General features: G+C 41.0%; 1 protein-coding gene across 3 annotated transcripts in view; it reads left to right on the forward strand.

The window, feature by feature from the left end:
• PANK1 (pantothenate kinase 1) overlaps positions 1–12238 on the forward strand; it is a gene marked incomplete at its 5' end in the record, with an annotated part of 57511 nt that extends 45273 nt beyond the window's left edge. For all 3 annotated transcript variants that reach the window (XM_080822435.1, XM_080822437.1, XM_080822436.1), the window contains 4 exons: positions 3354–3530; positions 4031–4154; positions 7706–7831; positions 10727–12238. In XM_080822435.1, the coding sequence (XP_080678561.1) occupies positions 3354–3530; positions 4031–4154; positions 7706–7831; positions 10727–10786 (487 nt within the window). In that variant the 3' untranslated portion in view covers positions 10787–12238. The remainder of the gene's footprint in view (positions 1–3353; positions 3531–4030; positions 4155–7705; positions 7832–10726) is intronic.
• Between the last annotated feature and the right edge of the window lie 294 nt (positions 12239–12532).

The following is a 12532-nucleotide window of genomic DNA, read 5'->3' on the forward strand; positions in this document are numbered from 1 at the left end:
GCCCCCTAACCACAGAAGTATTGACCCTCAGAAGTCATGAGAGTGTAGCTGATGAGAAACCCTGGCACGTGCGCACACAGGCGTGCACCCCCCCACACACCCACGCACACATTCTCACAATCCTGCCTGTGTTCAGAATAAAGGATGCTAATTGCCCCCAGGCATCCCTTTTCTCACTGAGCGTACAGACTCAGCTTCCTTGCTCGCAGAAGAGTCACAGCTGACCCATGGCTTTATGAGGACTGTCATGAGCATCAAAGACAAATGAATATTTCACCCGAGCTGGTTTTACCTTAGAGGGCCATCTCCTCATAAAAGTACCATTTTGAAGAAACCTCAGGTTTCCTCCTAGAAGGAGTCATTGAATTGAGAGAGCGAGTCCCGAGGCCAACAGGCTAACCACTGTCCTCGGTTAGAGGTATTTATCATCTGTTGATTAACACTTAGCAAATCCATGAATCACCATCACAATTCTAGTTTCTCAAACTTGGAAGTTCTAGGAATCTGAATCGTCTTCTTTAACAGCAGCTGATGAGCTCACTGTGGTGTTCGTCTTCTATTACATGTGTAATCATGCTCCTGAATTCTGGTTATTGGTAAATGTCCATGAATGACCAGTGTTTTGCAATACTCAGCAAATCCTGTCTGGAAGTCCAAGTTCCCCTGCGAGTGCTTTTCAGCCAGTAGTTTTGGAAACGTGCTGCAGCAGACAGAAGGTTAATGAGCCCTGGTGGGGGCCGCCACAGACAGGGAAAGGGAAGGAAACGTCAGTTTGGTGGGCTGCCGCTCCTCCTGTCCAACCAGAGCTGTCCTGCCAAAGGCGTCTTTTGATCTAAGTTACAAAACTGCTGATAGAAACCATGACGGTGAGCAGCAGACATGAGTGTGCGGAACACACTTTGGGAATCACTGATCTAAGCAAATGGCTTCAGCTTCAAGTTTGCTACTCTTACTGTGAACTGAGAGGTGTAATTCCAAGGTGTTTGTGATTAGGCTATATGCCCTAGTTTCTCCTGGGATGTTTTTATTTTTAGGGAGCCACATCATTATGGGAGATCGGTTCTCCTTTAAACATATGATTTTAAATGGTTTGTTTCATGTTATGTGTGATTTTATTGCATCTTAAATTAGGGAGCAACGCTTGCTTTTTTTCTTTTACCTACTGACACTACTCCAAGTGTATTGTAGAAGCCAAAGGAAAAAGAGGACTCTGCAGCCGACATTGTCGTCGCAATGTGCAGATGATTAAAAGAGGAATGTAAAGAATTTTGAATCTTCAGTGAAAGGAGTAGCGCAGCACATCTAATTGTTTTGGAATCTAAGAGCACAAGCACTCAGTAATGGAGGGTTTCTTCTACTTTCCCCTAAAATCCCTCACTACGAGGTTGTTGAGCTTTCCGAACAGTAATGATGCTTTTCAACCGCCGTCTCTGGCCATATGTTTTTGTCTCCGATTTGCTGAGGATCTTAACTGTGTCTGCTGCAACAAACAGAAGTAGCTTATCTGATCGTGAGCGAGGGCACCACATTGATTAGCGGGTTGAGTTAGCGGGGTTGAGGATAGGACTAAGGTGCTCTCCTGCAACTGTGCCTTCTTCCCTTGTGCCTGAAGTGTGCATGCTCGCTTTCCCCACGCAGCCCCGATGCCTTGTCCGCAGTCACCGCTCATCTTCCAGTCACATAAAGCACTTCGTTCTCACTCATACCAACACATCAGCTGATGAATTGCCTTCTTTCTAAGTTGGCCAATGTCTCCTGTTGCCTATGCTTAGAGTAGGCTATTGAATGCCTTGATGGATACGAATACCTGATGTTCAAAGAGACCTTATCAGTGTGGATGAAAGCAGCTAGAAGGGTGAGAAAAGACTTAAAAATATACAGAGACAAATCCCGAGGCCACGCAGACCAAAAATTGTTCCTATTAAAATATACGAGTTTTGTAGGGCAGCCTGAACCCAACAACGCACATGACATGCCGTGTTAAATGAAAATAAAGATAAGCTTTCATAGAGGAAATTCAAAATCTCCGCCGTGACTGAGCTGTCAAGGCGGTGATGTCCATGAGGCTCTTGATCTCCTGGTACCTCCCTGTGGGTTCAGGTAGCTGCCGCCAGTGGTGCTTAGCTACCAAATTCCCCACAAGGAGCTCTCCTTCCCATCTAGTGTGTATTTTTGTGACAGTCACTACTTAAGAGCTATGACGGTTTCACTTTAGATGTAATTTAGAGAACTGTGTGCCTGTCTGCAGTCTGGCACCTTTTTTTGCTAATGGTTATTGACAGTAAATATAATCTCCCCTAAGTTTGTTTCTTCAAATTCACATTCAAAATAACCTCCATCTCGACTTGGATTTTCCTCTCGGAAGGGAAAGCCAAGGGCTAGCAGCTCTTGGGATTGAGAACAAACTGATGTGAGCAACTGACTGTTCTGCGTACACTCGTCTGCACCTGCTCGTGGTAAACAGAGTGACGTCCACGTCCTCGGCCATGCTGCCAGGTGGTCACTGGTGATAGCTTTACTCTCAGTCTCCTTTCCTTTCTGTCACATACCTGTGATATTCATACGCAATGAAATTCATTCTCACCTACTGTAATTAGTTTCTAATTTTGTCTGGAAAGACGATTTTAGAGGAATTTTCCCCCAAAGCAACTGAAAGCTTTTAAAACACAGTTGAGCATTGAGTTACTATTTTTAACTGTTGAGTAGTAGGTAAAATGTTAATAACCTTTTCCATAGTCTACCAGAAAAAAAATCCAGCGTGTGAGCAATCAGTGGTTTCCTTTTAGAAATTTCTGAGAAGGTTCAATGAGATGATGTCTGCTAGAGGATCAAAGTCAACGTAAAAGATACAGCCTCTGGACTGTCTGCTCCTAGTAGCCCTAGGTCAGTCTGGCTCTGCATTGTGAACTTCATGTACACATGGTTTCTTTCTCCAGGTATTTGTATTTGGCTACATTTTTTTTAATACCAGTCATTTCTCTGGTTATTTGCTGCTTTTAAACCACCAAATAAGATCTTGATTTGGCCCCATTTTATAGATGAGGAGACTGAATGAGGTACTTAGGTTAGCAGCTAGCTGAAGGTCTCACAACGGAAATCAGTGAGAGTCTTTCTCTGGTTTGTTCTTAAATTCAGGGGAAAGTTTTCCTTAACGTTCCTTTTTGGCCTCTGCCCTTTTTTAAAAAAGCCAATCTACCCTAAGACTGTGTTGCACCCTACACTTTGATTCAAGTGCCCCTTTGTTTTTCTTCTCCTGTTTTTATGAACCCATATTAGTGACCTTGATGTAGTTGGGGACTTGGATGGGCATATCATAAAGTAAAATTTAAAAATAAACCTTATTGTTCCTTCAGTCTTGGAGGTGGAACATTCCTAGGCCTATGTTGCTTGCTGACTGGTTGTGAGACCTTTGAAGAAGCTCTGGAAATGGCAGCTAAAGGCGACAGCACCAATGTTGATAAGCTGGTGAAGGACATTTACGGAGGAGACTATGAACGATTTGGCCTTCAAGGATCCGCTGTAGCATCAAGGTAGAGACAAAGTAGCTAGGAGCAGTAGTGTGTGAACAAGACAACCTCTCCACCCTGGCCATTCACTTAGTTATTTTTAAAATGTCAACCCACCAGCCTGGTGCAAGTATCTATGATTACTGGAGCTCAGACTTGATCTCCCGCCCTTGACAAAGCATTGAAATGTTTAGCCCCCGATGCTTGTGCATCAAGCAAAATAGGGCAGCTTTGAAAGAAGGTTCTGGAAAACTGCAACAGTTTCCCCTGTTCCATTCTTGTCAATATATCTAGAGAGCATTAAAAAAAATTTTGTTCCCATTAATAGCCGTGCTACTTTGCCCCTATTAAAAAAAAGGGCAGCCAACCATCCATATCGTAATCCTGTCTGCTTGTGATACATGGTAGCCAAATCAGGTCATTTAAATTTTAAGTTATTCATAAAGCTTTCCACAGTACTTTGGTGGAAGCCTGGGCCTGCCTGAAGATGATTTTGAATACTCTCGCTAATATTTCCAACATAGCTTTGGCAACATGATGAGTAAGGAAAAGCGAGATTCCATCAGCAAGGAAGACCTCGCCCGAGCCACACTGGTCACCATCACCAACAACATTGGCTCCATTGCTCGGATGTGTGCGTTGAATGAGGTAAGGCCTTAATCCAGAGGAAGCCTTGTGTCATTCATACACATCTTTAGCAGTGCAAAACTGTTGACCCTTACAAAATGATAGATCCTTGGGAAGCCTACCCTTTGTCCTAGTCACATCTTGTAGAACACGAGGGGTGTATTTTGGGGGAATGGAGAGGAATATGCATCTTATTTTTAAGTCGGCACTAGATAATAAATGATAAGCCATTCGACCCAGGGTCCAGGTAAAATCACAACCCGTACCATAACCTCTCTGACCATCATTATTACCACCCACCTACCGAAGTGTGGGGAAAAGTTTGGTGCACCCTTGCAAATAATTGCAGGTAAGACGTTCCACTTGCAATATTCGATATTCTCTCTGCTTTCAGCTTCTTTACAGTGTTGCCTTGTGGCATGGAGTTCAAGCAGCATTGTACAGGGCTATCAAAGCATGGAGAGCTTGCTACGGCTGAGGCCACCCAGAGTCCCAGGCACAAGAAGGGGTGGAGCTGGGGACAAGCAAAGGTTTGGGAACAGGTTTTGAAACACTGCAAAATTCCTCTGGGAAGCTAGAACTCTTTTCTGTAACCCAAGACATGTAAAGTACAACAGCTCTCACTGAGTTGTGTTAGGAAGACAAGAAAGGGGTTGGGACAGGCAACGGGTAACAGAAGGATTAAAGCATCATAGTCGCCACAGCAATAGTTTTTAAAAATACAATTTTAATAGAAGCACAGAAGACCGTCAAATCCCAAGTGTGGAGACAGCTTGGATTTTCACACACACACCTGTATAGCCACCACTCAGTCAAGAGATAGAACATTACAGGTACTGCAGAAACCACCTCCTGTCCCCTCCCGGTCGAGCAGTCGGGGCTTAAACAGGGCAAGAGGTGATCTTGATGCTGGGCAGTGACAGTCCTGCCTTGGAGCCTTGGGGTTCTGAGAGAAACGTGCTTCTTTACAACATCGAGTAGACTATGTCTCTGATCTGTAGCTCGGGGTCACAGCTCTCTTATGTCCCTGTGTGAGATGGAGTTCAAATGCAAGGCCGAAATGCAAAGGAAGAACGTATCCCAGATATGTGCCTTTCAAAGTCCACTTCAGTCCCAGGACTCATTTTAACAGAGTTTATTTTTTGACGTTAACCTTTAAAGGGAATATTTTCAAGTAGCCAAACAAGGCCTGACCAGTATGTGTGTTGTGGGCTGTCCTCGTGCACTCTCAAAGGCCAATGAGCCCGAATGTCCCCTGCCCCACAAAGTGGTAGATACCCTTTCCCCTGCTTTCCACAGACCTTGAGTGAGCCAGCAGGAGGCCTTTTTACAATAATTGTATTCACTTTGGGGGGAGAGTGACATATTTTATTATTCACTTTTGATTTCAATTTCAATACCATTTGTTGTTGGAGTATAGCAAAAATGGCAGTTTGAAAGTATGGCCAGTGAGAGGAATCACAGATCACCCTGGGCGAGGGCTTCACTGGCGGACATCCCGCCCACGCGGGCTCCTGTGGGTGCATGCAGAAATGGCGGCCATGTTTCCTGTGACGAGTCAAAACGCAAGCTTCAGCCATTGCTGAGGGCACTGGAGTTACCAGTGCCTTGAACTCAGCTGTTTTATAGAGGGACACCACATTTACCGACTCTGCTGTGATCATCGGAATCCTGTAAAATGCTTCTCCACCAACACTGAATTTTTTATTCACATTTTTTAGTAGAAAATACAAACAGCTAATACAGAGTTCTAAAGACACCAGAAGGATGTACAGGGAAGTGGGTAACTGTACCTGTCCTGCAATGTTAGCCTTACTCGAGGTAGCCATTGTTTTTCACTTTTGGCGTCTTACTCTCTGTTGTCTGCAAGATAGCAGACACAGCCTTCCAAGGGCAGCAAACTCTACATATATCACATTCTTGCTTTTTGAACAATAATATTAGGAGATACAGTTACATGTCATACAATTCACCTTCATACTATTTTATGTGTTGCTTTGGTTGTGTATCAACCTTTTATTTTTAAAATTGGTAAACATACATAAAGGAGCAGAATGGCTTAAAGAACCTCCTTATAGCCATTACCAACTCAATAGTTAGCAAAACTGTGCCACACGTGCTTTATCTGTTTTCTTCTTCCTTCTCCCTCTGTTCCTCTCTTCTCCTCCTCCTCTTCCTCTGTCTTTTACAACATAATTTGAAAGCAAATCCAGAGGTTGTATCAGTCTACCTTATGTACTTCAATATGTACTTCTAGAAACATTACCTCATGCTTTTTTACATGATAATATGAGTGTTAATATCTTCCTTACTTTGATGTTATTTAAAAAAAAAAATTCTCCTGTGGTTTCCTCTAGTCTGTCTGTCTTTTTATTCTTTCTCTCTTTCTTTCTTTCTTTCTTTCTCCCCCCTCGCCCCCACAGTCATATATTCATGTATTTGACCCACCTGGAATTTATTTGAAATAAGGAATGTTCATCAGCTTTTATTGCTATTCTATTCCTTCTGGCTCATTACCAGAGTAATGCAGGACTGGGGCTTTGAGCAAGTCCTACTCTGGACTCACTTGTTTTAGGGGAAAAGAGAGAACTCCTAAATTTAATTAAATTCGTCTTTAATCTGAGTTATTTACTCTGAGTCTTTCTTGTCACAGTTCAGTCTGGGCAGTTTGTAGCTACTCTTCTTATTTGTGGAAACTTATTAAAACCACCTCCCAACCCTCTTCCCATAAAAGATATTCACAGTAGTTAATGAGCTCATCAATTGACACTGTCAAAACTTGAGACAGTTAAAAGGCTATATTCCTAGATCCTGATGACTCTTGATAGACTGTACAGAATAGAATGCCATCTTCTGGGACTCTCTTCCCTTTGCCATAAGTGACCATAGCAACTGGCTCTGTGAGTGGGTGGCTGGTGACAGCCCCTGCATGGTAGACAGGATGAGCTCAGTGTTAAGTGTGTATGCAGAATGCAAGTCCATATCCATGTCAACAAAAGTATAGATATATTTTTCATTATGATATTTCAACCCACACGTTGACCAAACAGGATGGTCCACCATATATCCCAAGGATAGACACTGGGAAGTGTTTCTTTTTGTATTCTGATATTTGGCATAGAGCAAATTGAGCAAACTGGTTAGATGAATAACCCATGCCATGGCCATTTTATTTATGGGTTGGTAATAATAATATTTTATAGTTGAAACTTTGGGGGAATTGAAAGGAATGCAAAGGCAGATTTAGCTGAACTTGAACTCCAGTTACAGTTTTATATTATGTGTGTTAGTAGCTGCATTTCATATCAGGCCTAAGTCAGTCTGATGTAACACCTGCAAATAAAATAAGCCCAGTAGAAGTCTCTAGCTCGCCCAACCAGAGTCTCACCCTTTTGTTCTCGTGGAATGCACTATGAAGTTTGTTTGACTTCATACTGGAAATGCTGAAATAATTTCACTTAACAAGTTGACTCTGCAAAGTCCTGGGAATACAGTGAAGTATGGAACATTGAGTCTTTACTAAATACTATTTTTATACCATTATTTAGCTGTTCTTTAATTTTTTTTTCCAGAATATTGACAGAGTTGTGTTTGTTGGGAACTTTCTCAGAATCAATATGGTCTCCATGAAGCTGCTAGCATATGCAATGGATTTTTGGTCCAAAGGACAGCTAAAAGCTCTGTTTTTGGAACATGAGGTAGGTCAAGTCTGCATGGACTTAGTTGTCCTACGTGGAGTGTATTTGGCGTCATCTAACTTTCGAGTGAGTCCCTCAGTTTTAAAATTGGTCAAGTAGAAAGAGTTGCCGTTTAAACTTTGCATTTATACAAAAGATAAAGAAAAACTATATATAAAATGGAAGTTTTCTTCTCCAGCAATTAGGACTGGTAGCTGGTTAATTTTTAAAAAAATGAGCTGAAATGGATAATCATTAAAAAAAAACTCTACTTTAACCATTTTATTTTAACATAAAACATATAAATCTTCATTCACTCACCAATTTCTTTGATGTAGAACTAAGGCCTATTTTTAACCAGGGGTTCTGCCGTTAACGCTTTTTTTCAAAATCCACAAGTATTATATGCCTCCTTTGATTTCTGATTTATTTCTTTAAAATGGATCAAGAAGCTCAAGATACCTATGAAGCACTGTGGTTACATAATCCTAGATTTTCCCCTTAACCTTTCATTTGTGGTATCCACCTAAGTAAAGAGTAATGGTTTAGGACTGCCTTTTTCAATCTTTTTTGAAAATTTAACTGGATTTTCAAAGAAGTGACCGATTTATTTTGTACTCTTTTTACTGGTTTAGGTAGTATATAATTAACTTAGATTATGACATTAATGTAAAACTGTCATAAACAGATCTGAGGATAGACACAGCTGACTCTTGGCAAGCAGACGACTCCACTGGTGAGAACAGAAGTTCTGCGGCTGCTAAGAGCAGCCTGGTGGCCCAGAGAGCTGGTGTCCTTAGACATTAGCAGTCTCTCTGCAGAGGCTATGAACATCAGTTAGAGAGAGCCCCTCCTATCGAGTTTCTACAATCCTATAAATCAGGTTTCCAAGAGTAAGTGAGGACCTTACCTTCCTCTCTTTTCCCTACCTCCTCTGCCACCTTCTTTAAAATCAGTACTGTAGAGAGCAACTGTTTGTTTATCACGGAATGGAGGGGGAGGGTTGGTATGTAATCCCTGACGTATACTGTAGTAGAAAAAATTGTGAGAGAACAAATATCACAAACTTGTAATGAATAACTACTCTGGCATTTTTCTCATCTTCAAACAAATTATTTATCTGAAAAGCTGCCCATGTATTTTTAAGTTATTTAGAGGTTCCTAAGTCCATATTTTGTTTTCTTAAAGCAGATAAAACAGTAGGAACTCAAATACTAAATAGTTAAGGCCCAGTGATAGAACTTAATACTTAAACATAATACTAAAGAAAGCCTGATTTTTTTTTTTTTTAAGCAGGCTTAAAGCATGGAGTGATAGAACTTTTGGGAGGTGAGGGGAATGGAGTCCCAGAATTCCCCCAGAATTTTCAACCCCTCCCCCAACCAGAGCACCTCCCTTTTTATCTACTTATTTATCATTTCCACATAAAATTTTGTTTGAAAAAGGAAAAAGCACCTCAGCTTAAAGAAGCAATTAAAATGAAAAAAGAAACACTGTTCCAGTTCAGCTAGAGTTGCCATATTTAGTAATTTAAAAATACAGGACACAGTTATTTTATCTGGCATTTATCTGTATTTTATCTGGCAACCCCAAGTCCAGATTCTCTTCAGCTAAGGCAGAAACAAACTCAGGGATCCATCAGGAATTAAAAGCCATCCACAAGGTCACATGGGGAGTTGGTGGTAAAATAGGGAGTGAGATCCCACATTTTGGGGAAACTCACTTCTGTAGGTGAAAACATAGTCACATTAGCTCGTGCAAACCTACGCACTGTGGACTGTGGCTTGACTTTGCGCATAGCTCAGTCTTTATGGCCAGCGAAAGTGGAGCATTTTTACGGCCCCGTGTAAAGATCCCTCAGAAGAGGCTCTGCGTTCTTAAATTCACCCTGCCGTCGGCAGGCCTTCCCGGAGGATACCACGGACAGAGAACTTTTGGAAGGCACTGGTGTGGTGGTTTTCCTGCCCTGCTTCAGGAGTCCTCACTCTCGTTGTCTCATTCATTCAACTAACAGGATGGAGAAGTCGTCAGCCAAGCAGATAAGACAGTGTCTCTTGACTGACAAGGAGTCCTTAGACAGTGACTCTACCTCTCCATCTTTGTTTTAGCCATTGTAACGTGGGGTGATAATAATATTTGTCTCATAAGGTTATTGTGCAGATTAAATAAGTAAATTCATGTAAAGTGCTTAGAACAATTGTTAGGATCTAATGAGGCCTCAATAAATGTTAGTTGGCGCAGCCAAAGCAGAGATCCTGTCACATAACTGCCGGTCCTGGCACCCATTTGGGTTGGTGACCCCTTGAGTCAGGCAACAGGAGTGGAGTCTCAGACCTTTCAGAAACCAAGTTCTCCAAAAAAAAAATTTTATTTTTCGGTTCCTTTCACTTCCACAGAAACATGGGCTCTTATTTTACACATGAGCATAGGGCATCTCTGGTTGATTAAGTTGCCTTTCCAAGCTCTGCTGAGGGGGGCTTAAGAGTTCTCACCTGTGACATACACTTTGAAGTCCGACGGATTCGGGGTTGAGCCCTGGCACAAGTGTGTGACCCGGAAAGGGAAATTCACTTTTTTACCTTCCATTTCTCATCAGTAAAATGGGAGTCAGAGTATGATTTTTGCCCTGGCACAGGTTAAAATGCAGTCATTGTAATTCTAACAACAGCAGCCCTCGTGTAGTCCGACTAGGTGCCAGATGTTTCCCTTAGCGCTTTATTTACATCGGTTAACGTAGTTAAGATAGAAAAACAGGTGTATCTAATAAATACTACGACTGTTATTCTACGGTGCATGGTCGAGTTCAGGTTTTAAGTTTTTCTTACTTAGGGGGCAGCATTCCTAGAAGTATTCAACACAGTAGGCATTTGGCTGTTTAGAGATCATCACGGGCACATTTTTGCATTGCTCTTGTAGGGTTATTTCGGAGCTGTTGGGGCGCTGCTGGAACTGTTCAAGATGACTGATGACCAGTAGTGATGACGGGCGGGTGGAAGAGCCTTCTGGGAGAACAGAGAACTCAGAGCTGCTGCCGGAGGAGGGAGATGCCGCTGTGGGACGGAAGCCAAGCCATTACGGCAGATGAACCTGCTGGATTTGTAAATAATTTAAAATCCTTCTAGCTGATCTTTTACTCTTGGGTTTTGAGCTGATGATTCAAAATGGGGAATACAAGAGTTTTTTCTGTATACGGTATTTTTTAAAAAAAAAAAACATTTGTGCAGCGAGGCCAAACCTACGAATTTTATGCATTAACCTTGAAAAGTTAAATGATGTATAAGAAGGACCCGAAATGTAAGTGCTGTTTATTTTTCTTCTGGGGTTTACTGATCAGTGTGGTAATTTTAACTTCATTTAGTAATGACTCTAGGAGATTCTACCTTTACTTATATTCTTCATGACGTTTCATGATCTGCTGTTGGTTTCAAATGAAACTACAAATCTGGCATGTTTTACTGTGAACACGATTTTGTTTGTTTGTTTATATAACTTTTCTCGTCTTGTTTTTTTTTTTTTTTTCTGTTGGAATGTCTTACGGAGAAAGAAAGTCCTTCCCCCTGTTTCTGTCCTCAAATGACTCCCTCTCCTTCTCAATACCTTTCTTTAACCCAGTCGTTCGTATCAATCAAGGTGCTGACCAACTCCATACGAAGTTAAGCCTGAGATCGAAAGCTCTCGAAAGTGCCCTTGATGAGAAAACTCTGAAAGAATTTTAAGAGTCAGGCAAAAGTTGAAAATGACACGCAATTTTGTCTTAACCCTTACGAATTTGCAATGTTTTGTTGGATTTATTTTCTGTTAGGTTATATTAAATTGAAATGTTTCTCTGATGAAATGTCCTCGCTCATGCCCAGCCTATGAGTGGCAGCAAATCCTTATGCAGGACTTTGGAACTTCCCAGGTAAAGTCTCCCAGTAGATTAACTGTTCACATTGGGAGATGGGGGAGCAGTCACGGGTTGAGGTGTCAGGTAATAATACCTATTTGTTTTGTACACATATGTACATAGGAGCTTTGTAACAAGGCATCTTAAATAATAACATTTTTTTCATTTGAAATATTTCAAACTGAAAACTGTTTCAATCCCAGTTTCTAATATTTAAAAAAAAATCATGATACTGATCTATCTATACATTTTTTTTTTCTTTTTTGAAAGATGTCATTGGAACTGATGGGTAACTTTCAAATGAGAGTCTTGTACAAATACTGAAACGCATGAGGTCTAATGATTTAGAACTGATTAATCTTTTGAATTGAGCATATTGTTGAAAGGGATTTTTGAAGGCAGTGCAATTCCTCCATGATGAATCTTTCCTTTTCTGCCTCCTGAGCACCATCTTTAATTGCCATATCTTCAAGTCCTGAAGAACTTGATGTTAATTGAAGTTCTCACTTGTCTGGTTGAAATAAAGCCTGTTTCTGTTGTGATGTTTTTAGTGTATATGTTATTTTCATTTCTTAATCTTCATGTCCATATTATCTGCTTTTGTACCATAAAATGAATGTGTTGTATTTTTGCTACACTACATTTCATAATTTGAGGCTTTCACATAAGGGTGTCTTCAGTTGAAGCTGTAACTCTATGCAGAGATTTTTTTTTTTCAATAGCTTTATTCTTATACAACTGACTCATTGCCAAAATGTCATTACTATATTTGGTAATTCAAAAAATTTTTCAAAATTTGGTCATCACAAATACATTTTATTAACTTCCACTTGGCT

This window comes from Martes martes (assembly GCF_963455335.1).
Source record: "Martes martes genome assembly, chromosome: 14".
NCBI classification, from domain to species: Eukaryota; Metazoa; Chordata; class Mammalia; order Carnivora; family Mustelidae; genus Martes; species Martes martes.